Genomic DNA, 27366 nt, shown 5'->3' with positions numbered 1-27366 from the left:
GGAATGGAATCTAGTTCTTACGTGAGAGGTCTAAAAAGTTAGAAAGTGACAGACAAGCTGAAGGAGAGGAAGCTGTATAGGTTTCAGCCTATTCTCAAGTAATTTATAGGAATAAAGACCTAGTGAATGTTCCATGTGAACCAAATGTAACCTACCTATATTTGTAAGCATGATAGGACCTCAGGAGACAGAAGCTGGAGATGTACCAGCAGATTTCCAGGGGCTGTGGACATTGTAAAGGAACCAGAGTTTCATATGTCCATACCAAGGTTGGGCGAAGTCTCCAGCCATGGTCTTGGCAAGAGGTCCCTGGAGAGCCCATGAATGTGCTCACAGAATAGAATCAGCTCTAAACACCTGCCTGGTCTAGTGAGTGCAAAGCCATCCTACAGTAGTACTAGTCATAGAGGAACTTTGCTGCTCTTCTTAGCCTTCTTCTCTCCCTTGCTCCAGCTCGAGTCCAAGGTAGCCAGTTGAGGGAGGGCAAACAAGAAATGAAAGAAACATCAATCATGCCCTCCCCCCATCACCACCCTTTCTAAACTCTGCAGCAAACCCAAGGTTGGGAAGAAGTTTTATCTTTGTTTTAAGATTGATGTGTATTATATGTGACCAGACCTAAGACACTGGCATTTTAATGTTATCACACGATGTTTTTATTAACTAAGAATGATTGGCAAAGTCCTGAGACTCTGAAAGATTGAACTTGGGACAGAAGATAAGTTTCTCCCACTGAATATATTTTAAAGAGAAAGGAAGGGGCAAAATAATTTTGCTTTGTGATAATACTCCCTAAGTTCTATATGTTCACTAATTTTATAGTTATATAATTGTTGGAGAAATGATCTCAAAATTAATTGGTGCAAAGTTTAATTGTTAGTATATTTTCAATCAAATTTCAAATGGAGAGAACATTCTATCATATATGACTGTTTTCTGAAATATTATCATATAGTCATATATAGACATCATAATTGACTCAAAAATTAATTTCTGCTCATTTTTTAAACTTTCTTATATAATAAGACTCTTTTATCTGTACATTTTGCTTTACGTTTCTATTTTTGATAGATTCTCTGCAACCTCTCTAGAAATGTTGGAACATTTTCCATGCTAATTTTTTTCAAGGTTTATATAGAAGCTGAGTGATTCTAAGATTATAAATTCCAATAGTTTGTTTTGGCAGATGATGTCTTATCTTAAACATTACATTCTCTTGTACTCATTTGTTTTAAATTCATAGCAACTAAGCAATGTGTGATAAAAGACACTGAACATCAGAGGGTTTGTTTAAAAGAATTTGTTTCAATTAAAAATATTTGGGGAAAACATGCATAATTTTTATGTTTGATTTAATGCATATTTAAACATGTTTTATCTGTTTCATTTCTGTATTCCTAGATTAAATTGCAACTTTACAAATTTGTATAACCACCAGAAGATGATTTGTTATACTCTATAAATCCACAGGCTGAAAAGAAAATGTTTGGTATCTTTGGAGAAATGTGCCACAGATCCACTGTAAAATCCAGTCTTCAACATTTTCCTAATTGCTTTAGTTTTCTGACCTTATTAGGTTTTTTTCCTCAGACCTATTTTGTTTTTGTTTATTTGTTATTTGTTTGCTTATTTTTTTAGGTGAGCCTGATCTTCATAAGAATTCAGAAGATCTAGTAAGTGCCGAAGAAAAACATGCTGAGACACATTCATAGGTTTGAAACACCTTAAAGGCTTCTGTCATTTTAAACATGAGAGGTAATTTTATTTTTTAGATGAGAAATTTATTTCTGAAGTGGATGGTTTGTAGAATATCATTAGAAACAATTATCTTACTTAAATGTCCTCCTGGATTCTTCTTTTAAATCTCTATTTTCTGGAGCAAAACATTAACAGGTAAGCTTTAAATATTTAACTTTTAAATTTACCTTTTCAAAGGATTCTTGACTTATTCATCCATAAAAATTATATTTACTGAGGCCTTTTAGTCCTTTAAAAATAATAAGCTATATCCTATGGGGAGGTTTAATCCTGGTTTCTTCCACTATTCCATAAAAGAAATATGAATGTTTTATACCAATTTCCTTTTCTACATCATGTAGGAAATATGAATGTTTACACTGAGTGATAATAACAAAGCAAGTACCTATTATGAAACAACATCAATATTTGCTAAAATCTGTGGACATTTGCATCAATGATTCCCTTTTAAAAAATTCAGCTTCTACAACCTAAGTGTCCATCAACAGGTGAATGGATAAAGAAGATGTGGCACATATATACAATGGAATATAACTCAGCCATAAAAAGAAACGAAATTGAGTTATTTGTAGTGAGGTGGATGGACCTAGAGACTGTCATACAGAGTGAAGTAAGTCAGAAGGAGAAAAACAAATACCGTATGCTAACACATATATATGGAATCTTAAAAAAAAAAAAAAGATTCTGAAGCACCTAGGGGCAGGATAGGAATAAAGACACAGACGTCGAGAATGGACTTGAGGACACGGGGAGGGGGAAGGATGAGCTGGGATGAAGTGAGAGAGTGGCATGGACTTATATATACTACCAAATGTAAAATAGATAGCTAGTTGGAAGCAGCCGCATAGCACAGGGAGATCAGCTCGGTGGTTTGTGACCACCTAGAGGGGTGAGATAGGGAGGGTGTGAGGGAGATGCAAGAGGGAGGAGATATGAGGATATATGTATATGTATAGCTGATTCACTTTGTTATACAGCAGAAGCTAATACACCATTGTAAAGCAATTATACTCCAATAAAGATGTTAAAAAAAAATTCAGCTTCTAGGGCTCACCTTTGATCTACCAAATTACCAACTGTGGGAGTGATGCCTTAGGAATCTGAATTTTTAATAATTCAGTCTACTGCTATTTCTGTACACTAAATTTGAGAACCACTGTCTTGGACCAACAGAGAAGGTGCAGACAGTTAGAAGGGAGTTAGAAGGGAGGAATGTGTTTCTTATAGTAGAGATGTCTTAGTATCTCCTTAAAAAATATATAAAAATGAGTCCTGCTATCTTGTACCTTGATGGTAGGGACAAGAGAAAATGCTGCAGGTACCATGTCAAGCCTTTGAGATACTATCAGTAGCTCCTTAAATGTTGTTTTAGATATGACACAGTTAAAATGTGATTAGCTTTTAAGATGATTCATTTCTCAGTATTCTTGAGTTAGTTGTAAGACTCTTTAATTGATAATAATAGTTTCATTAACCGCAACTATCAGTGTCAGGCACTGTGATGAACACCTTATACGTATTATCTCATTTAGTCCTATCAACAATTCCAGAGTTAGTGACTGTGATTACTATTTTACATAGGAATTGTAAATAGAAATCAAGCCACAAAGTTGATGGAAATTTTAAAAACCAGCTCTGTATTAAACAATTTAAAGATTTTGTCTCATATTAGCTACAGCAATTTTTCTGCATACCCTCCATCCAAACTGTAAAGATACATAAACACACACATGCACGCACGCACGCACACACAGAAGTTGGAAGAATTCCAACTGATAGAAAGAATATCTATTATCTACTGATAAATCCCTTATTTTTACAAGCTATATGAAGTCCAACATGAAATTGCCATTCAGTGATTGATGCCTATATATGACTAAAACATGATCTTCATTTTCATTTGGATTTTATTTCAGGATAATGAGAACAGCACTAAAATATCCTAAATCCTCAATTTTCCACAAACCTATATTCTCCTCTTTCAACACACACTTGGAAACAGGCCATTTTATGGACTCATATAAGAGAAGAACATAAATTCTGAACTAGTAATTCTAGCCAAATAAATACACTCAAAGTTGCTACCAGAGATTTTGGCCAGTGCTTCTGCCATTGCTCTTCCTCCACAATTTGGCCTTCTTCAATCAAGCCAGAGAAAATTTTAAGACAAAAGTTGGACAGTTTTAATTTTTCATCAGTTTGAACCCAGTTATTGCACAGGCAACTATGCAATATGTGTGCAGAAGATGAGGCATTTTAAAATGTTACTTTCTTGCTTTGTTTTATACAGAGTGCTGTAACTACAGTAAATTTTTTAAGATGTTAAGTAAAAGGAAAGCAAAAACAAAATTATAGAAAAATATTTTTTGCAGCTCTGAGGCTATTTCGATTGTCCTTGTTATTTTAAATACATGGGAACAAAGTGAGAGCCTGGGCTGCTCAGAAGCTGTGGTTGAAGTCCTATAACAACAATGGAGCATCAGAGCTCTGGCTCTGTGACCTGATGAACTCTTCATTGTAACTCTCAAGCTGGGAAACCACAGTGAAACCTGCCCCTGAAAGCAGTGGACCAGCCTGCATCCATCCCTGTGATTTCAAGGCACTAATGCATCACCTACATGGGTGTCATCACAATGCAAGTCACACATTACCTACGATCCAAGATGACAAGAACCTCCAGCCATTGTTGGAGACAGACACTAGAACTGAGAATGGAATTTGCCTTCTGGGGTGTTGATCCCATCAGGATGTAACAAAATATATCACAGGCCAAGGGATAAGTGACAAGAAGTGTGTGTGCGTGCGTGTCTGTGTGTGTATTCAAAAATGTCTATGAAAATGGAATCCTACACTTTTCTGTACAGATAATGTTATTTGACGTGAGTTTATAATTTTACCACACAGAAACAAACTGCAACCCTTGGAGACTCTGCTTCCTTGTCATGTTTTGCCTGAGCATGTGCAGAGCCTTGCCTTTGCTCCAAACTGAAGAGCTACATTTATTTGTTATTAGCTGACAAGAAAGGTCAAGCACAAGTAGGTGTTGTAACTTTTCACTGTACAAACTCTTCAATGATTGTGAGACTAAGCGAATTTGTCTTTGTGAATGGTAGAATTGGGTGGAAAAAATTAAGAGTAGCCATCAATTAAAGAATAAAGTGAAGGTGGGTTGTCCATCCTAATGAGTTTTCTGTTGCACATGCTTCTTCCCTGGGTTCCACAATGCTAAGCAATATTTTAGAAATGGATGCAATCACAAGCTTTTAAGTCTAAGTAGTGGGATTTTGTAACTCACAACTTAGATCTCTTTTCATGTGTAAGCCATATTCTATATGCATATTAGGTATGCATTTTAATTTAAGATATATTTGTGCATAGACTGTGTATAAGATGCTTTTAAATGTTCTGTGAATAAGTTCCTTAGATTTTGTTTCACCTGAAGCATATGTAGAACACAGCTAAATAATTGAATTGGGGCTTCCCTGGTGGCGCAGTGGTTGCGCGTCCGCCTGCCGATGCAGGGGAACCGGGTTCGCGCCCCGGTCTGGAAGGATCCCACATGCCGCGGAGCGGCTGGGCCCGTGAGCCATGGCCGCTGAGCCTGTGCGTCCGGAGCCTGTGCTCCGCAACGGGAGAGGCCGCAGCAGAGGGAGGCCCGCATACCACAAAAAAAAAAAAAAAAAAATTGAATTGTATCATAGACATTATAATGCAATTGATATTTTAAATGTAAGCAGTAAAGATTGATCTATAATGATGTGTTGGGGAAAATTTATAGATATGTACATCATGGTGACTTTTTGTCCTACAATGGATTTCTTATTTCTATTTATGGAGAAACTGCAACTACTGCTTTTAATGTCTTTTTTAAGGTAGCTATTTACAAGCTAGAAAATATTCTGCATTTAAGCTTAGAATATGACTGTCAGGGAAGTCTAATTACTATTGTTCCTATTTGAGCCAGGTGTCTCTCAGTAAAGCTATAGAGTCTCTCAACAGAGAAATAAATTTAAACACTGCTTCTTAATTGTCATAAGAAACATGTCCACTTTGTTCCCATTAATACTTTAAGATATATAGACTATTACTAAAAAAAAGAGGAATATAATGAAGTCATTATTTTCTGTATATGGGGTTTAACCTAATTTTCCAGGTTATGTAATTTATAAAGCACTGTGACGGAACTTCCAGGGGAGTGGAGAAAACTCGCTCCATCTCTTCAGAAGAGTTGTCACGCTATTGAAGCACTTTTTTCCCCCTAATCTCCCTCCCTCACTCCCTCTTTTGCTCCTTCCCCTCCCTTCTCTCCTGCTCTCCTTTGTATCTGCCTTATTCCTTCCTCCTCTCTCTCTCTCTAAGACAGGCACTAATTCATGTTAATTAGCAGGAAGTCAGAGCAGAGGGTACCAGTGCTCATCCCTTCTGCCAACATCAATGTTGAATCCATCCTAAAGAGAGGGATGGATGAATTAGGCTGCTGAGCCTTAAATGGCCTGCTCTGTATTTGTATCCTCAGCTACTCAACGTATATCTAACAATTTCATATGCCTTTTTATTTAGCTGGTATCTCTTTTATTTAATTTTTAACATGACAAGCTACAATTCTTGTGTTTTTATTCTGTAATTCTCTGTATTTCCTATTGTATATGATTGTTAAATAAATCATACCTGAGGGAAAATATCATGAACCATTTGGTGCCTGATGTAATTCAATTTGGTGGGGCATTGAAAAGTTGGCAAAATCAGGGAAAACCAGAAGTACACCATCTTGAAAGTTGATATGAGTTCAATCAGAAAGTGATTTTTGCTCTATGAAAGAAATGTTCACTGAGCATTTATTATTGCACCTATTATTTGCATACTCCTGGCTAGATGCATGGCACATATAGGATTCTGGAAACCTGAATCTTTCCTGTAGAAATTTCCTATTTTATAAACGAGATAATCTATACACATGAATAGCTAAAACGCCACATATGAAAGTAACCAGGTGCAAGTAAAATGCACCTCCGGGTATTAAAGGAGGTAAAACCTGCCTCCATCTTCAGGGCTTCCAAGAAGACTTCTTGGAATGGATGGCACATGAGTTGATGTTTCAGTAACAAATAATAAACAAAAGCTCATATTCATTGCCTATTTTCTACGTACAGGCTCCCGGTAAACACTTAACAAATATTATCTCTAATCCTCAATAATCCAGCAAAGTGGGTATCAATATGAGTAAGGAAACGAAGTCTCAGAGGAAGAGCCTTGTCTAAAGCCATGTGGGTCTCAAGCAGCAGATTCCAGACTGTAATTGGTCCTAGAACGCTGACACCAAAGACCTCTTTTTCTTTCTACTACATCTGTGTAGGATGGGACAGAAGCACAGTGGAAAGGACAGCTCTGTGAAGAAGGACAATGTGAATAAGGTAATACCAGAGAATAATAAAGAAGCAAAGAGTGTCAAGTCAAGGTGAAGACCTAGAGAGTTTTAATTAACTGAATTAAGAGTAATCGGCACAATATGTGTCACCTCTCAGGCTGTGTCTCTGTGATGCTAAAGCATCTGATGAAAATGTAAAAATTTATCTAGTCAGCAGATACCTGACACTTAACTGAACTTTTTACTTTAAATGTGATTCCGTGATAAGTTTTCACCTAATATCAAAAAGCTTTCAAAAGCCATATTTTAAATTTGAAAATAATTTAATTTTGTTTAATGTAGATATAAAACACATATTTCCTTTGGAAACTACGTTAAGCCTTGTGGCTTCTGTTTAATTGCTTTCCTAAATATCTCAAAGTTTATCCGTCCTTTAGTACAAGCCTTAAACTACAATGAAAACATACATTTTAGAGTCAAAAAACAAACACCTAATGATGTCCCACATTACATACATGCAATTTCTTTGGATGGAATTCCAAATACTTAAGGTACATCCCATGTATGGACCAACATGTATATTTAAAGCTCTTTTGGGGGCTATTTGTCCTTTAGTAACATTAGTAACATTAATAAATTTCTAGGTTATTTCCTTACCAGTTGTGATGGTTGGAGAGCTTCCTTTGCATCTCAAGCTGATACCTTTTTATCTCTGATAATTAAAGATTCAATTATTTAGTTCTTATTACAGTCTTACTACTGCATTACATTATTTTCTGACATTATCTCTTTTACTCCCTGCAACTAACTGCTCTTTGAGGATTTGTTATCCCCACCTATGGATGAGAAACCATGGCAGAAGAAGGTAAATAATTTGTGTAAGATCACACAGCTATTAAGTTGAGGACCCTGGATTCGAAGTCGGAGTGTGGCTCCCCAAACCACTAGATAGACTGTCCCTGGCCACTGTGGGAGGATTGGTCCTGTCTTCTCCACCCACTGTATCCATTATCTTCCTTTTCTAACCTTTATTCCATCCTATGCTTTATTCTCTATCCAAGCACTTGTCCCTAAAAACCACCACTCTGAGAGGACAGAATTTCCAGTGAACAACTGCAGGGGCAGGTGTGCTTTGGTGACCAATTAAATCATGTATTATGGCAGAAAAGGTGGCTTTGATTTCTGTGGATGGAGGAATTATTTCCCATGCTTAATATGTGACCTTAAAAGTTTGCTTTTCAGATAACCACTGGTGTTCAGTCTAGAACTTTGCTACTGAAAGTGTGGTGCCTACTTGGGAATGTCTTAGAAATGAAGAATCTCAGGCCCCATCCAGAACTTTTGAACTGGAATTGGCCTTTTAAGAAGATAACTGGTTGATTTCTATACATATCACTGTTCTATGCAATAATTAAATATTATGGAGATAATCCGAAACACCCACTAAGCACTTAGAGATTAGGTTTTTTCCTCTACACTAGACAAGAGCTCCAGAGTTCATCCTGTCAACACTGTCCTACTCCCTCAAAACTAAACCAAACCGGACCCCAAGAAATTGCTGAACTGGACACAGTCTATGATTTCTCCAGTTGTTGAGAACCTTGCTATGGCATAGCACTTGGGTCAACTGAAAGTTAAGTTATATTGTTTCTATAAGCATTAAAGACCCATTTCCTTTTTTCTGCTCAAAGAGCATTGCATGGTTTAGATCTTTACCATCTCACTTGTGTTCCACATTTGGCTTCTCTGCTTCTAGCCCTTTTCAATTTTTCTTTTCTGCATACTGTTATTATACTAAATATCCTTAATTCATTCTTTGGACCTATCACTCTTCGTCTCAAAAACAGCTTCTCCCTGTCTACACCAGGGGTCAGTTAACCTTTTCTATAAAGAATCAGGAAGTAGATATTTTAGGTTTTGCAGGCCACATTCCATCACACTCTCTCCTCTTCTTTTCGTCCACCTCCTTCTTCCTCTTCATTTTCTTCTTCTTTCTTCTCTTCCTTTTCTTTTTTTTACAACTCTTTAAAAATGTAAAAGCCAAACACAAAAACAATGTAAAAGCCATTCTTAACTTGGGGGATGGGAGTGGCACACAAAAACAGGCCATCTGGCAGATTTGGCCCCTGGGCCGACCCCTGCTTCCTTTTCAGATCAAGGAGTTTGTACCCTAGCATGAAAGAGAGAGGTTGCCAGTGAAAGTGGCCATCACCGCTAGGAGCTCTAGCTTCCCCAGGGCCTGTGTAGCTACGGTGAGGATAAGGGAGATGATGACTTCCAGTACCCCTGTCCCCCATTCAAGGCCCACAGAGCAGTTTAGCAAGGCTGACTACAGCACTGGTTCTCAACCTTTAGCAGGCATCAACATCACTTGGAGGGTCTGTTAAACTGCAGATGCTAAGCCCCACCTCTCAGAGATTCTGATGTGATAAGTCCCGGGGAGAGCCTGAAGCGATGCTGATGCTATTGGACTGGAGATCTCACTTTGAGAACCACTGGCTTACATGTGAGTAAGCTTTAAACCCTTTAGCATAATACTCAAAGCCCTTCACAGTCTAACCCCAGCTATCTTTTTTGCCATAGCTTTCACTACACCACTCACTACTCCTGGATCTCTACTATGCCTCTGCACAGGACGCCTCCTCTGCGTGGATCTTACTGCTCTCTTTGCCATCTTTACCTGTCACTGTCCCCCCTTCCTCCAAGGACCTGAGCACAAGCCAGCTCTCCCAGAAAGCCTCTTCACATCACTCTGCTCAGAACTCTCAGATCCTCTTTTCTAGATGAACACATCTCATACCCCTCCATGCTGGAAACTTGCAGCTCCCCACGTCATGTTTGCTGCCAGATTTTAAGGTAAAGAAGCACTTAGCCTTACACATAGTAGGTATTCAGTAAATATTTGTTGAATAAATGAATATGAATAAATAAATGAAGGCAGGAAGGCAAAGTTTATTCTTGTTTGTCCTAAATGTTTGATATATGATTGAGTTAATCCTTTCAGAGAACATCTCTAGTTAATTCAATCAAAATGAGACTCACTTTTCAAGCACTTTAGATCTACATAATTCCAAGAAACCATTTATGTTTTTTCTCAGAGCAGACAAATGGGGAGTGCATAAATTCTTAATTAATTCTTAATAGCATGCTAAAAGCAAACCTGAATTATATGAGAAAAACTTTAAGGTCTCCCCATCTGTCTCATGTCTACCCTTGGAAGATGGGTCTGCTGGTGCAGAGATATATTAACTGTAACTAATCTTACCTTACCAACTTTGCTAAGGAGAAAAGCTCACATTTCCTGGTTGATTTCCTATAGCCTTGATGATTAATAGTGGGGACCATACAAGCTTTGGAGCAACAATGACCTCAATTGTCCTTGGTAGTCGGTAGTTGTTAAGCTTAACCTAACCTCTCACCACAAAGACTGATAGAGTGATAAAATAATAATGAAGAATATTTAAAGGATCTAGATAGTACTTGACACATTGTTGGTTCTCAGTTAACATAAGTTAACAATATTATTTTATATTTTATATTTATATTTTATATTTATCCAGATGCTGTTATTTCTCGTTGAGTTCTTCTGTGGAAGACCTGAGGCAAGAAATATCTCACCCAAGGACTGAATTTGGCCCTTAGTTCAGTTTCAGACTTTGTCGGTAATGGTTTCTGTGATCTTGGACAAGCCTCAATTTTCTCACCTATGAAATGGAGATAGTAAGAGTACCTATTTATTGGATTATTAGAATGATTAAATGAAATGGCCCGTGTAAGGTGCTGAGAATATTGACTGACACATTGAAAAAACTGAAATAGTATGAACTATAAAAATAAGAATCTAAGAAGAGCTCCACCTTCTTCCTTTAAAATTAACTCATGCTTATAGTTGCACGATTTTGACTTCCTTAGCAATATCCTAGAAGTCCACATAATGGGGAGGTTGTTCCATGTAAAGAATAGTCCAGCTGTTTTATAATAGAGATCATATCATTGACTTCAGCATTTATGTCCTTGCTTTAGAAAGACAAAACTACATATAGATATAGATATATTGAAATACATATCAATATATATGATATATATAGAGAGACAGATAGCTATATTGATATATATCATGTAGACATTCGATTTTAGGGAAATTTTTTAAATGCAAATATTAAAAAGAAAAATATTAGCCTAAAGATAAAATAACAATAACTTCTAGACTTCCTGGATGACATGTTAAAACACATGATTAGACCATCCAGGTGCACTTAGAAGCAAAAATAGCAGTTTCTCAAAAAAATAAATAAAACAACAACAACAACAACAACAAAAACTGCAGGCACACACCCCAGCAAACCCCAGCATTTCACAGAGTCCTCATTAGCAAAATAAAAAAGCCTTTCTTTGGCAGAAACAAAAACGGAGAGGAACTTTGATACTGTGGAAACCGTGTGAGAAGAGCAGATGCATCCACTAAATGTGGTAAGTCAGATGCCATCTAGAAGCCAAGTGGGTCAACATGGAAACCATAATCTTCCAAGCCACCAGAGACAAGAGGGCTGCTAGAAATAACCCTGGTGCAAAAGACACATTCAGATGGAGATGACTTGGCAGCCTCGGGCAGGAACTTACTAAGAGCAAGTTGTGTGGCCAGGGATGGGGAGAGAGAAGGAGCTGGCCTCGCTTTTTCCTGGGGCTCTCTCCCTCCGGCTCCTTTCTCTTTCCATCTCCCCTGGCGCCATAGCCCTTTACCTTTCCGTTGAGATAGCCTCCCTTTCTTCCTTTCGTCTAGTTTGTTCTAGCTTTCCCACCTAGCTTTCCCTTAATAGAAAATAACATGGAAATGATAACTTAGGGAAGTATTTATTTTAAAAAGTTTTAATTCTCTGTGCTTAATAGCAAATGGGTTAAATCTCTTCTCGCTCTTTAAAAAAAGTTTCCTTTTTTATTTCAGTGTGGTTACATTATATATATGTACATATATATTTGTACACATATACGTATTTTATATACATACATATAGAGTCTCCACACACACATATATACCTCAATAGAAAAAATTTTGACTCCACATTACACAATGAAAAAAAGATTTTTATGATTTAAGTAAAAATTTATTGATTTTGACAATTGTATTTTTCTAAAAATATTGCATTAAATTATTTTATACCAGTACAGCTTTTGGTGGTTTATGATGATAATGTCTAATTTTTAATACTTTTCTGCCCATATTATGAAAAATTATTTTTTAAAATTTCATTTAGATATCAACCAGTTCCAATAAACTACTTCCTATGAAAACTTTATTTATACTGACAATGAAAACTGATAGCTCAAGGTTAGTATCATACAGAAGTCCAGGGTAATTATACTAGTATAGCATGGCTAGTAGTAGTGTAATGAGTAATATAATTCCTATCTTAGTCATAATTGGCCTTCATGTCAAATTTTAATCTTTAGACTGTTGAGTGTTTTCAAAAGCAAATAAAGGACCCACATAATATTTAAAACATTGGACAAATACAACAAATAAGTGACAATTTCAAAATAGGAAATCTATGTCCCATTAGGGCAAAGAAGAAAGTGAGAGCAACATCTGGTAACGTAATTAGTACGATTAGGGAAACACATCCACAGAATTTACTCTGCAGGGGAAATGTAATGGGAAACCACCCATTTACTGCAATGCCTTGGCAAGTGCTAGCCTCTAAAACATAAAGAAGAGAGAGAAGATATTCTCCTATAATTCTTTAAGAGATGTTCAACCATCTCCAAGTAATTTTTGTAAAGTTCTTATTGTGCCATTGCTTTGATTCATACAAAGCCATGTTATACCTTTGCTACTGTAGCTGTACTGTGGCGGAGGAAAGTTATTCTCACCTCTTAGCGTTCCTGGTTGGGTCTAAAAATTAAAATGGCAGAGACAGATTAATAGGAAATAAGTATGCAATGTATTTAATATAAGTTTTACATGACACAGGAATCTTCACAAGGAAATGAAGATCCGAAGAAACAGATCTGAGTGTCTTTGTGCTAGTATTTATGAAGTATGGACAGCTGTGGAGGAATATGACAGGTTAAAGAGTGTAAGGTAAGTATAGTAAACTGGGGGAAACCTAGCAAGGCCTCTATGTTTGGATTCTTCTCAGTCCCTTTGTCTTCAGAGACAAAGATGCTCCTTTCCTCCAGGTATAGGGAAGACACCTTTCACATGAGGGTTTTATAGCCTGTTTCAGTGGAGAAGGACGGTGGGAAGGTCACAGTGAGCCTCCGGCTTCTGTTTTCTCAAACTCCTCCAACTTAAAATATTCACTATGCCAAGGTGCCATATTTTGGAGTAGCATGTCCTGAATCCCATCACTACTTTTGAGAAAAAAGGATTTTTAAATTCCAGGGAAACTCATTCCTCAGTTAGCTTGAGGAGAGTATCAGTTAGAATGTTCTCTTTGGTTCCTCCTTAAGCAGCATGTTGTTTTTTTAATACCATGATATAAATAGTATATTCTACAATTATTCATTTAGGTCTGAAGTAATTCTGCTCATTTACATTATTTTTACTTTCTCAGCAATACAAAATCGGGGAGATGGTACATGAAAATTATCATTCCTCAAATTCTGGGGGTTGGGGAGTGCAGAGAAGATGAAAGGTAATAATAAAAAATAGCAATTTGTGAAATTGTTTTTATTTTACAATTTATTAGAAATCAAGAAAAAGAAACTTAAAAAGATTGATGTCTTGCTCTCTAAGAAGATATCATACATAAGATTGTCATAAATTTGGCAATTCTTTTTTTTAAATATATTAAAGGTTATTTTAAGTATAGATGTAAACATAGAAAAGATTTTTAAATGAGCCAAATACTTCAAAAAGAGTTTCAAATTTGATTTTTTATTGGCCATAGGTCATTTTAGTTTGAAGTCCATGCCAAAGAATTAAACTCAGATTCCTCTTCCCATCCAGCCTCATTAGCAAAATTATCCCCGTGTGCTATGTGTATGAAATGTAGAAAGCTCACTTCTAAGTGGATCTATAAAGCACTATAAGAAACGTAAAACCCTGTTGTTCCTAAGGAGGATGCGCTTTTTCATCCTAAAAACTGTTACAACTTCTCAAACAAATCATAAGCTAGTGGAAGAGTTTGTTGGACTATGGGTTCATTTAGGACCACTTTCTTTGGACTCTAGTTTCCTGATCCATAAAATGAATCCTACCTGTCATACATATTTAATGTGATTATTAGCTGAGAAACATAGGTGAGGGCACTTTATTAATTGTAAAGAACTAAACAAAGAGTTACTAGCAAGATGGCAACAATACTAGCCTTCTCGTTTTTATAACTCTTAACATTTAAATCAGTAGTTGGTATGTAGTAGACTATCTATATATATGTATTTGTGGAACTAAATTGAATCAAGACCAATAGAATTTGAAAAAGAAATAAGGGAATAAAATAATACAATGGAATTTGAAAAGCAAGCAAGAAAATATATTTAAAAGCCTCCTTATTGTAAGAGGAAAGCTTGTATTCCAGAACTAGAAAAACTAAAAATGAATCACTTAAAATTTACTCAAATTCAAGATCACACTTTTGGTTATAGAGAGAAATAAATTAAAATGAAAAGGAAGAATTTGGCAAAAAGTGCAGCATCAATGATTAGCAAAAAAAAATGAAGGAACAATTTCTGAAAAATATGTCAATATTTATGTGTAACATATCTAAAGTGCTTCAGAAAGCAATCCTGGAGAAAGAAAATAACACGTGATGATGGAGCTGGAGGTGATGATGGTGATGGTATTTGTTTTGTGTTGGTATTTTTCCAAGCTCAAGTAGGAACACAGCAATGACAAGTCAGCTTCTGTCATTTTGCACCTGGAGGAGAAAAAGAAAATAACTAACTACTTCAGAACACAGTGGAAACTTTCCAGAGAATTTAATACCATGTCATGTAAATCTCTGCAAAGGGAAAAATCTGTTATGCATCACTTAATGGCAACAAACTTGTATGCTTAAATAGAGTAAATTATCCAATTAGTCATTTGCAGCAGGAAATTTTTCCTGGAAAGTTTCCTTTTAAATCTTAAAACAAAAAAACAAAAAAAAACTGATCACCATTTTTTAGATCATTTTCTAAGGGTAAGTTGTAAAAGAATACTATTGGTTACAATGCTAAGGTTGTTACCAACATACATACTATACATGCATACATACGTGTATGAGTATTTCTAACTCAGTTTTGTTCTGTTGGCTGTCAGACAAGCATGCAAAGATACACCTTTTCTCTTCTGATTCCATTTTCCCTTAATGCTGCTGCTCTCTGTCTGTTCCCACCTCTTCTCTCCTTTGCTGCTTGCCTGCAGTTCCTGAAAGAGTCAGAGGGAGAAACAAAGATCTTAGATTTAGAAGGAGCCTCACATGATCATCTGGTTACCCCTCCCCCATATCATTCTCCACATTTTACTGAATAGGAAACTGGGTCCCAGAGTAATTAAAGAACTTTCTCAATGTCACACAGTTATGACAAAGAGAAAATGACACGCTCTGCTACATCACCTCTTTCTATTTCCTTCTAGGAGTTTATCACTATCTGAAATGATCTAATTCACTTATTAATTTACATATCTATTGACAGGCTTCAAATACTAGAATATTCATCCATGAATTTAAGGACCTTAACTATCTTGTTAACACCTGTGTCCTCAACACTTAATGTCTAGCATGTCATAGGCATTCATACATATTTATTGAATAATAAACTAGAATACTGGTTTCTTGTTTCCAATGTACACTTTTATAAACTACACCAAATTATCCCATGAAAAATAGTATAGAATAATTAAGGATGTCTGACTTGTTTTAATTCACACAGCAGTGAAAAGATGCCCTCCATCATTTTCCTAAAGCTCTTCTTCCTCCGAAATTTAGTTCTTCAGAATGTTATGATAATAACATATAAAATCTAATAATTTAATTTCTTTAACAGATTTCACATTTTAGTAACATAGACATTTTTAATGATTAATATATCTGCTGGAGCTTTGAAGACTGGTTTTTGGAATCAAAGACTTGGAAAACTAAGGACATTTCTTCCCCCATCCTCCTTCAGAGAAATCAAATGCTCAAAATTACATGTAAGCATTAACACTTCAATGTAGTTAGACATGCTTTTCTATTATCAGTTTGCAGTTTACTCTGTTTGCTTTTAGATGTGGGTAAAGAAACAGAATTTTTAAATCAATACAATATAACTGGTTTATTTATGAATTCATAAATCCATATCGTGACTAAATAAACTCTGCAATACTTGCACTTAAGTTATTTACTATGACAATACTGCATACCGGTGTTTCCAAAACTTCACTCAATGGTGTATCACTTTTGTGATTTTGAGGTACCACTTCTACTATGGTTATTTAACATTTTTTTAAAAATTGATTTAAAATACACTAACACTATAAGCTTGTCTCATCCTAAGCAACAATAGCCTAGGGGCTGGTGATTATGTGTCTTTTCTAATATATAGTAGTATTTATAAATATAAAAATAAAATATAAATATAAAAATAATTTGTCCGTGGCTAACCTAAAATGTTTCCACAATATAGAAAGCATTGGCATAATTGAATTAAAATTTAAAATGGATGGTGTAAACTTTTTTAAGAACAGAAAATAGTCTGAGAATTTTGTTCTTTATAAAGATGCTTACCTTGCACAACACTGGAATTACAAAATCACTGTTTAATAGAAAGAACTCTGGCCTAGAATCCTGCTCTGCCCTTCTACACTCTCTGCTTCAGTGTCTCATGTTTAGGGGGACACAAAAAATACTCAGCTTGTTACTGACCAGGATTCTTGGCCTCCTTCATCAATAGAAATTGATCAGAGGGCAGACAAGAAATTCAGGCAAGGCTTTATTGGGCCACCCGCTGCGGCAGGGCGCAGCAAGAACAAACAACAGGTTCCCTTGCTTGCTGGCTACGGAGGGGGAGGGGGTCGGGCTCGTTCCTTATATGGAATGAGGGTAGGGGCGGGTCCAGGGGTCGGGCCAGAGGGGCGGCTTAGGTGTTTTGCCCACCCCTTAGGTGGTGTTGTGTGCAGGGGGCATGTGCAGAACCCCGCTTTTGCTCCAGGCTTTTCAAAATTGGCAGTTGGGTTTTTTGGTCTCTTTGTATCTTTTGTCCAGAATTTGCCCCAACTGCCCATGCATGCAGTTGTTTTTAGTCCCGTACAGTTTCTTTGTATTTTGTTGCTTGAGGAGAGGTGTGTCCAGGTGCAGGCACTGCAGCACTGCAGCAAAGGGTCCCAGGTCCCCAGCCTGTCTCAAACTTATCCACCTGACTTAATCTTTCTCAGATTCAGCGTACACAATTGAAGATATCCAAGAGCGAGTGGCCAGGATGATAAGAAAAGATTGGGAAGAACTGGTGATATTTTATCACAGAGAGGAGACCACTTAGGAGATGACACCAGAGTGTTCTTCAGTATCTGAACAGCTGTGCCATAGGAAAGGAGGTAAAGTATAGGAGAAGGAGAGAGTTTAACACACAAAAGAACAATTAGAGCTCCTTGGCTGGGTTTGGGGTTCAGCTGGAGCTATTCGAGAATTAGAGAAGCAATCAATCAATCACTTGTCTGTGCTTTGGAGAGGATCATGAACTAGAGAAGGTTTGGATAGATAGTCTCAGGTCCTTTCTCATTCTAGTAATAATAATTGCACCAGTTATTAAATGCTCTTTATGCTGGGCTAAGCATTTCATAGGTCTTTTCTTGTTTAATTTTCACAATGATGCAATACGGGTAGGTATGATCGTACTCATTTTACAGAGACTGAGTCTAAAAATTTGGTAGGTGTTGAATTTGAACCCAAGTCAGAATGACTCAAACCCCGTCTACTAACTATTATATTATAAATGTTGTCTGGAAAAGATAAAGGTTTTCTTTTGTTTTGTTTTGGTCAGAAACTCTCTTTGCCCATTCAGCCAAACAGAAGCCAAGTTGTCATCATGAAAAAAATTTTGTTGTAAACTGTAATTGTGTGAAAAGGAAACTGAAAAGCCATTATCTCAGCTGGTTTCCTTCAAATTTATGAGGAAGTCAACACTTTTCCAAAGGAAAAGTTATGCTTTTAATTGTGATCTCTGTGTTTTGAGAGTGGAGAACAGAATAAAAGAAACCAATATTTCTGAAGGAAAACTTATTCTTTTAATTTTCATCTCTTTTCATTTTTAAGAATGGAAAACAGGATAGAAGAATCCAGAAGCCATTGTGTTTATTTCCCCATGTGTTTTTTGCTGTTACAAAATCAGCAAAAGCTTTTGTTTCTTTTGTCTGAATCCTTTTGAAAAAACATTTATAAAAATGTCTGTTCATGGGAAGGGAAGGGCAATTTTATTTTTTAGGGCCTCGGGGTATCTCAAATAATCTCAAGGGGTATCGGGATGTTTTACAAACACAAATAATTCAAAATCACTTAAAACAAATATGTGTCTTAATCAATTTTAAGTAGGGAGAAACTTAGAAAATCAAATAAACAGTCACAGCAGGTGGTCACAGCAGGTGGTCTAGAAACTCCAGAAATTTTTGGTGAAACTGGTTTAACAAAAACAAAACAAAAGAAAACAGGCCAGGGCAAGGGAGGGAGAAGAGAAAGGAAGGCAGGGAGGATGAGAGGAAGGAAAGAAGCAAAGAAGGAAGGAAGAAAGGAAAAAAGAAGGAAACTTGGAACAAGTACTCATACATGCTTGAGATACTAATCAATGAGTTTTGCGTTTATTTTCTTGGGGAAAATATACTAAGGAAAATTATCATTATCTCTATTGTATTGGCTTATAGATTCACGCATTTCTTTTAATCTATATTATAAAACTCACAGTCAAAATTAAAAACAGTACTTTTACTTCTTTGAATCCTGATATTACGATCCCACAGTGGATTTTGCATTTGATTTTTTTCTTCCTATCTTTTTTTTTTTTTTTTTTTTTTTTTTTTTTTGTGGTATGCGGGCCTCCCTCTGCTGTGGCCTCGCCCGTTGCGGAGCACAGGCTCCGGACGCGCAGGCTCAGCGGCCATGGCTCACGGGCCCAGCTGCTCCGCGGCATGTGGGATCCTCCCAGACCGGGGCGCGAACCCAGTTCCCCTGCATCGGCAGGCGGACGGGCAACCGCTGCACCACCAGGGAAGCCCTTTAAAGCAGTTTTTTTTTTTTTTTTTTTTCTTCCTATCTTAATTTACCTCTTTGTTGACTTTTGAGAAATCTTTTCATCTTTAGTTTTTTAATCCATGAAACATTTGAACTTCACTAATATCATTAATGTGGGAAGCGAATTGGGCATTCCTCCACCTCCACTAAATTATGTGGTGTAGATACTTTACAATGAAATGCAATCAATAATTGTTCACGATGCCAGAACTTTGAATTATCAAAAGCCATATTCAGTAAATACATAAGGTCTTGGAAAACCTTGCTTTGTACTGATGCTTATCTTCTCTGCCAGTTCTGTAGGGGAGAAATTATCTTTCCTTTATTTTCACAACACCCAGCAAAGTGCCTTCCTAGAGATGAACCCGTAAAAAATAGTTGTTGAATGAACGAATTCATGAATTAATGAAATTTCTTATGACAATAGGAGATTTATAAAATCTAATGATTCATTAAAATGCAATAGGAAACACCCCATATTTCCAGTAATAGCCAAAAATACGTGACAGGGGAAATTTGGCATATTTTATTTTAGATTTATAATTTTTCTTTCTTAATAACTAGTGGAAATGATGGAAAATACATCTCTCATAGCTTAAAAAATGAAGAGAAATCTGTGGTTCTTTAATAATTAACGTGTTGTTGGAGGGAAAAAGATGTTTAATATCTAAAGAGTAATACATTTTGATCTTTTGAATCAAGAAATCTGGCATTTCTCTATCATTCTGAAATAAATACCATGTACCATTCCGTATACAGCAACAGGATAAATGCAGATCTTAAAAGTTTCATTAAACATTCCTCGGTAAGTTAAACCCAGACACACACTCATGTCTAAATGTATTTAATATTTATTTTTTACTTTTAAAGTGATGCTATTTACATTTGACATTAGAAGGCAAATCGTTATCAGTAGGACATCAGGGATTAAGCTGGGCAGTATTAAAGTTAGAACACTCACATGTTTGCAAATTTCTATGTTGTTAAAAAGAAAATCACTGTTGTAAAATAAATACTTATTTTTTATTTGTAAGTAATATGGAATGATCAGTAGGTAGTTCTAAAGTTCCATCAAGGGGCACTTCCCAGGAGGTGTATTACTACTTTGTGAGTGTGGCGAGCAGAGATGGAAGTCAAGCAGTGGTGTTCCATGGGATATTCAGAAAAGTTAATAGTTCAGTTATTCCCAAGAAGACTTCTTGCTGCAGACCCATTATTAATGGTCCCACAGCTCTTCTCTCTCGTTCACGCCTTCTTCTTTTTCGGGAAATGCTGATTCATTCTGGCCTTTCATATGCTTAACCCCTGAAATTATAAAAATTATGCTCAATTTATTTCTGGCAGATTCACTGCTTTGCTGCAAGAGGTAAAGAAAATGAGTGGAACGTTTTCACTGGTGTATATGTGTTTTCTCCAAGAATCTCAACAATCTAATCTTATATAAACCTTTTAATTCACTGAGGAATAAAAACACACCCAGCCCAATTTCCATTCAAAACAGGATGTCGGGTTTTTTTTTTTTTTGTGGTACGCGGGCCTCTCACTGCTGTGGCCTCTCCCGTTGCGGAGCACAGGCTCCGGACGCGCAGGCCCAGCGGCCATGGCTCACGGGCCCAGCTGCTCCGCGGCATGTGGGATCCTCGCGGACCGGGGCATGAACCCGTGTCCCCTGAATCGGCAGGCAGACTCTCAACCACTGCGCCACCAGAGAAGCCCCCAGAATGTCTTTTATAGTAATTAAATCTTCTCCATTAAGAATTGCATCACTGCCTTTTAAAAACCTGTTAACTAAACATCTGCTCCCAGGCTCTTACTGCTCTTCCTCAGGAGCAAGGAGGTGTGTGTGTGCCATTTCTGTAACTTTCAAACAACAAAAGAATCAGAATATTGTTAGTCTTCTTTAGGAATCAAAACATACAGATTTGCTTCTGAAACTTTTGTATTAAAAATTCTTCAATCACTTCCCCCAAAACCTACACAGAGGAAAACCATTGGCACACCTTTGCCTGATATATAGGCTATGTGATCTGGCCTCTCCCTACCTATCTGGCCTCATTTCCACCAGCCTTTCCTGCTTCCCCCTTTCACAGTAATTTATGCTTTAAGAATACTAACCTGGTCTTCCACATTACAGGTCACTCCAAGCTCCCTCAAGCCTCCATGTCTTTCTCATTCTATTCTCTCTGCTGAATAGCTTCTTCCTACTCACCCACCTGATAACCTCCCACTCATCCTGATAGCAGCTTGCCTCCTCTGTGAAGGCTCCCCCAGTTCCCCAAGTAGACCTAGCTGGGTCTTTCTCATATTTCCCCCTGCTCTTGGATCACTTTCTCTTGTATCAATTACTTTATAGAACTGTATTTGTTTACATATTTTTCTCATTAGAACAAACTTGCTGATGTCAAGATTATGGGGTTTCACTTTGGGGTCCCAGGCACAGAGCCTGGCAACCAGTAGGTGCTCATTAATATTGATTGCATAAATAATTGATGGAATTAATGAGGTGACATTTTGGTATATGTCTTTGGCACTTCCACAATAAAGTATATTCATATTTTTTTCAAAATTAACTCAAATTTGGAGTATAAATCATAAGGTGACTACTATAATCATTACAAAATTATCTTTCATTTCACCTGGGTCTATTCTGTTAAAACAGCATACTAGCTGACACTGCATATAGTGATGCGTAACATGGAAAAGTTTATAGATTTTTATATTTTAGTAAATTGGTTTATGAGATTTTTCTAAATATTATTGAAAAACATTGCAGTTAGAATTGATAAATGAAAGGAAGTCACTGCTCATGTTTACTATGAAAGAAAGAAACTAAAAAAAGGAAAAAAAAAGAGTGGATTTGCATGTGTTGCAGTCAGCAACCTCAGAGTGCCATTTGGCAAGGAATGACACCCCTGGGCTTGGTTGATTATCTTGCAAAAATATTTGATAAGTTGTAATAATATTTAAATGCTGTAATTTCATCTGCAAACACAGATCACTCACAATCATCATAGAGAGAAATTTGTTGTTAACAAATGGAACTTATTTCATCATGTTATAGATTACATAGGAGAAAAAGAGGTCTAAATGCTAAGAAGGAAAGGGAGTTCAATGAGCATCCAATCAGTCACTCTGCTGGAGTCTTACATACCTGGGTCACTAAACCTCACAACTCCACGAGATAAATACCTGGATGGTGAAATCTAGACTTCAAGAAGATAAATGATTTGTTCAAGTTTACAAGGATAGTGTGGTTCTAAAAGAAATTCTGACACATCATAGTCTCTCAATATATACTGACTGACTCACTGACTGACTCACTGACTGACTGAGTGAATGAAGCATAAAGTTCCATTGTCAGGAGACCCCAACTCATTTTCACCTTTAGCTTTTTGGATGCTAACCTAGACTCACCTATCAATCTCTAGGATTTATTGTAGGTTTACAGTACCTACTAATCTGGTTCAAACCATCTTGGCATTCCCTCTGAAGTATTAAAGCATAGTAATCATTCAGCCGCCTGCCACTCTTTCCTGAGCTAAAATTGTCCGCACCTCCCAGGATTTGCAAAGGTTCTACTGCCTCCAGGGCTCATCCCTTTTATCCTCAAAGTAACTACAGAGTAATGAAGTTGTGTTCAATTTTCCTTAAATCAGGGTTAACTTAATGCCAACATTGATTTGTCTATATGAGGGAGTCAAACATTTAAAAAAATGGTAACCAAATGTCCAACTTATTAAACCATTAATCATCCACTTCCCATACTTAACTATAGGTCTACTCATTTATTTTATAATGATAATGGCCACAAAGTTATACGAGAAAGCCTTCTTGAAAGTAAAATCACTCACTTGAGCAAACCTTGGAATGGGCTTTTCTCGGTCTTATTTGAGTGTGGCATTAACCATTGCCAGGTGAAAGATTTTGATGAGGCAGGAGTAGGTGACGTCACAAAGCTGTTCTGCTGAACCTCTCTACAGGACCACAGATTCCTTGGTTCCCAGAGCAGTTTACACTAACGTCATCTTTCCATTGGATAACGGATGGTTGATTAATGTGTGTTCTGAATTTTTCTTTTTTCCTTTCAGCAATGTTTGTTTGGTTATAGATGCAGTAAATGCTGAGATTAATGTGTGAAGTCTGTGAGAACTGTCTAATAGTTTTTCTCTCCATGCCCCTCCTCCTATCCCCAAACACACATATGCTTTGTATTTAAATTTTCTTTGAAGCCTCATTCAATATTTGAGTAATTCTGGAGGTGGAGGAAAGTAACTTGCTCTGGAGGTGTTGGTGAAATTCTCAGACCCTCCTCTTCTGCCAAATGCTAATGAACACACAGGAAAACAACCTCACCTGCACACGAACTGATTCCCAGCATGTGGCAAAGGGCCTCCTGGAGCAAGAAGGACACAGCCAGCCCTGCACTCGGGCAGAAGGCGGAGGGATCCCCTAAATGCACAGAGGCTCTTCTCTCCGTAACAAAATGAACATACCAGAAAAGGAGCCATATATAAGACAAGGATATGCATTGTGAATACGTGAAGGAGTGAAGAAAATAGAGTTTGAGGAAAAGAAAGTAGACTGAGTATAGAAGGAAAGGAAAAGAAAGAAATGTTGCCCCTGCACAGAACATTATACTTGTGCTCTTCTCCATTCTGTAGATCAGGAGGTTAAATGTGAGTTGGATGAAGTTGTAAAGTGACTGAGTGAAGAATTATGAATAATTAATCCATAAAGGGAGGCTTACATTTGGCAAACCACACATCAATATGTTTATCGATTAATTCAGAGGGGAAAAAGGCAGGTTTATCACATTTGTAGATGACATGAAACTTGGAAGAAAAGATGACACGATGAATGAAAAACTAGTATATTGGCTGAGAACTTGTTAGCCGCCATTTTGGATGCTGAGCTTTCTTTCCCGAGTCTGTGTCTTCTGTTTTCAGGTCTGGATTCAGTCAGATTGGATACGTAGTATTGACCTATCTTGAAGCGCATTGGCTTTTACTGCTGTCATTTCCTTTCTGCTATCCAGCTCACACAGAGGAACAGCACAGCATGCTGGGCTCTGGATTTAAAGCTGAGCGTTTACGAGTTAATTTGAGATTAGTCATAAACCGTCTTAAACTATTGGAGAAAAAAAAAACGGAACTGGCCCAGAAAGCAAGGAAAGAGATTGCTGACTATCTGGCTGCTGGGAAAGATGAACGAGCTCGAATCCGAGTGGAGCACATTATTCGAGAAGACTACCTTGTGGAGGCCATGGAGATCCTGGAGCTGTACTGTGATCTGCTGCTGGCTCGGTTTGGCCTCATCCAGTCTATGAAGGAGTTAGATTCTGGTCTGGCTGAATCTGTGTCTACACTGATTTGGGCTGCTCCTCGACTCCAGTCAGAAGTGGCTGAGTTGAAAATTGTTGCTGATCAACTCTGTGCCAAGTATAGCAAGGAATATGGCAAGTTATGTAGGACCAACCAGATTGGAACTGTGAATGACCGGCTAATGCACAAACTGAGTGTGGAGGCCCCACCCAAAATCCTGGTGGAGAGATACCTGATTGAAATTGCCAAGAACTACAATGTGCCCTATGAGCCTGACTCTGTGGTCATGGCAGAAGCTCCTCCTGGAGTAGATACAGATCTTATTGATGTTGGATTCACAAATGATGTGAAGAAAGGGGGCCCTGGAAGAGGAGGTGGGGGCAGATTCACAGCACCAGCTGGTGGACCTGATGGAACAGTGCCAATGCCCATGCCCATGCCATCTCCAAACACTCCTTTCTCATACCCTCTTCCAAAGGGACCATCGGATTTCAATGGATTGCCAATGGGAACTTATCAGGCCTTTCCCAATATTCATCCACCTCAGATACCAGCAACTCCCCCATCGTATGAATCTATCGTTGGCCCTGGACCCAAGCCAGAAGCTTCTGCAAAGCCCCCTTCCAGACCATGGATACCTATGACAACTTTGTACTGCCTGAATTGCCATCTGTGCCAGACACGCTACCAACTGCATCTGCTGGTGCCAACACCTCAGCCTCTGAAGACATTGACTTTGATGATCTTTCCCGGAGATTTGAAGAGCTGAAAAAGAAAACATAGGCTTCATAAACCAGGCAAGGTCCACGTTCTGGGAATTGAGACTGAGCAGTTTCTCCTTGTAACAAAGAATCTCCATGAAATTTTGCTTCATCTGTTAACCATCACTGAGTACACTCTTCCTCTGGGCTCTCTTCCTGCTCTTACACACTCTGCTGCTTTCCAGTTCTCCACTGCTCCTGAGAGACTAACAGCTGGAAATTGTGAGGTTGGAGCAGCTGGCTCCCGGCAGCCTTGCTTGTTCTTTTCCTGTCAGTGTGATCCCATTTCTCTCCTTCCTGTCCCACCATCCCTGCACAGGGGAGTGAGAAGGGGAGAGCTGTCAGAGATGGCCGGGTGGTGGAGGAGAGTACTTCCTGAAATGTCTCAGCTCTGTGCTGAGGTTCTAGACTTAGAAACAAACCCCTCCGTACAGAGGGATCGGTGGTGAGTGAGATTCAAGGCCAAGTTGTGTATTTTCTTGCTCTAATATGAATGGGAGAGAGAGAAAATGGCTCAGGAAGCCATTGTAACAATTCTTAGAAGCTGGGTCTTCTCATTGACATATACACTACTCCTTGCTGCAGGGCACTGTTCCACCTGGATCCAGTTGCAAACTTTGGAAAGTTGAAGGCCTCTCTTAGTTCTACTGGATTCTCAGGGAGCCCTCTGTGGCCTTTTGCTTTATCTTGAGTGCTGTGTTTCCCTTTTAATAGAGGGCAGCACTGTATATAAATTCCTGTTTTTCCCCGTGGCATGTTCTGTTGGATTGCATTGCTGGCCACATACTGGGCAGAAGTCACCATTCAAGGCTAAGGTGGGCTTCCAGTAGCCTTAATAGAAATATTCAAGTCTCTTGAGTAGTGAGCCGGAAAGCCTACAGGTGAAGAGGGGTTCCTGTTTTCATTTGAAAACGTTATGATCAAGAGAACCTTTAAAAAGTGATCTCAGATAAATTTTTGGTGCCCATGTGGCTGTACGTGTTTTGCTCCTTCCCTTGACAGATGAGACTCTTACTGTTTTGCCCCCTAGCTAAGGCTATCCTTCCCCACAAGGATGGCTTTGGGATCGGAAGATATGACTTCAGCTTCTGTGTGGTTTATCTGTACACACTTGTTTCAAGCAACTTTTCTTTAATGTTTTTGATTGATTTGTATGTCATGGCTCAGTAGCTGCTAATAAAATTAAAAATTCTGAAAAAAAAAAAAAAACAAAAAAAAACAACTAGTATATTCCAAAGAGCTGGAAAGATGGCCTAAGTAGTTAAGGTAGAGGTCAAAGGGAGTTTTGTTTTTCGGAAGAATATTTTGGTTCTAAAAGATAGAGAATGAGGGCAACCTAGATTGAGTATAGTTAGGGATTCAGGTGACCACAATTTCAACATGACCCAGCAGAGTCACCTGTTTGTAGGAACAGAGCTCTTGGCAGTGTGGGTGGCATTTCTAACGGGAGAGTGAGCAGTTTAAGAGAGGAAACTTCTCTCTAACCATGTGTTGTTCAGACTTTTCTGGATTATGCTGCCCAATTCTGGATTCTGCATTTCAGGAGTTCCATTGAAGGAAGTAATTGAGATTAAAAGCAGTTTTATGAAATCTTTTCCAGAAGAATTGGATATGAAACTGCACTGTTTAGCAAAATTAAGAGAGGACAAAAGAGGCTGCCAGTGAATTCCTAAAAGCCTGGAAAAAGAAATAAAATTTATCTAAGTGGTGACCGAGAGCAGCAATAGTGTCAATAGCTGACATTCATGTGGTGAGGGCAGAGTACAGATCTTCCTAGATTTACAGTGGGGTTACATCCCAACAAACCCATTGAAGATATCATAAGTGGAAAATGCGTTTAATACACCTACCCTACTGGACATCATAGCTTAGCCTAGCCTACCTTAAACGTGCTCAGAACACTTATGTTAGCCTGTGGTTGGGCAAAATCATCTAACACAAAGCTTATTTTATAATAAAGTATGGCATATCTCATG

General features: G+C 37.8%; 3 protein-coding genes across 7 annotated transcripts in view; 2 read left to right on the top strand and 1 right to left on the bottom strand.

Annotated features, from left to right (window-relative positions):
- PDE1A (phosphodiesterase 1A) overlaps window positions 1-6454 on the top strand; it is a 278243-nt gene extending 271789 nt beyond the window's left edge. Inside the window, exons 14-16 of one of the 4 annotated variants that reach the window (XR_008618789.1) lie at window positions 1639-1755; window positions 2247-2368; window positions 3675-6454. Coding sequence is in view for 3 of the 4 variants with exons in the window: in XM_024122304.3 (XP_023978072.1) it covers window positions 1639-1673; window positions 1773-1862 (125 nt within the window). In the remaining variant the exon portion in view is untranslated. The other 3 variants (XM_024122306.3, XM_024122307.3, XM_024122304.3) reach the window with 3 other exon arrangements.
- A 13747-nt stretch (window positions 6455-20201) lies between these two features.
- PPP1R1C (protein phosphatase 1 regulatory inhibitor subunit 1C) overlaps window positions 20202-27366 on the bottom strand; it is a 129591-nt gene continuing 122426 nt past the window's right edge. For both annotated transcript variants that reach the window (XM_007114636.2, XM_007114637.2), the window contains exon 5: window positions 20202-20613. In XM_007114636.2, coding sequence (XP_007114698.1) covers window positions 20525-20613 — 89 coding nt within the window. In that variant the 3' untranslated portion in view covers window positions 20202-20524. The remainder of the gene's footprint in view (window positions 20614-27366) is intronic.
- LOC102991029 (IST1 homolog) lies at window positions 24242-25453 on the top strand. Its single transcript, XM_055088857.1, is given in 2 exon segments — window positions 24242-25258; window positions 25261-25453. Coding segments are annotated over 2 exon segments (1044 nt in total). The 5' UTR covers window positions 24242-24366; the 3' UTR covers window positions 25413-25453.

Source organism: Physeter macrocephalus, chromosome 2, assembly GCF_002837175.3.
Source record: "Physeter macrocephalus isolate SW-GA chromosome 2, ASM283717v5, whole genome shotgun sequence".
In the NCBI taxonomy this organism is placed as follows: domain Eukaryota; kingdom Metazoa; phylum Chordata; class Mammalia; order Artiodactyla; family Physeteridae; genus Physeter; species Physeter macrocephalus.
The sequence above is the reverse complement of the archived record's forward strand: the minus strand, read 5'-3'. Positions and strand labels throughout refer to the sequence as shown.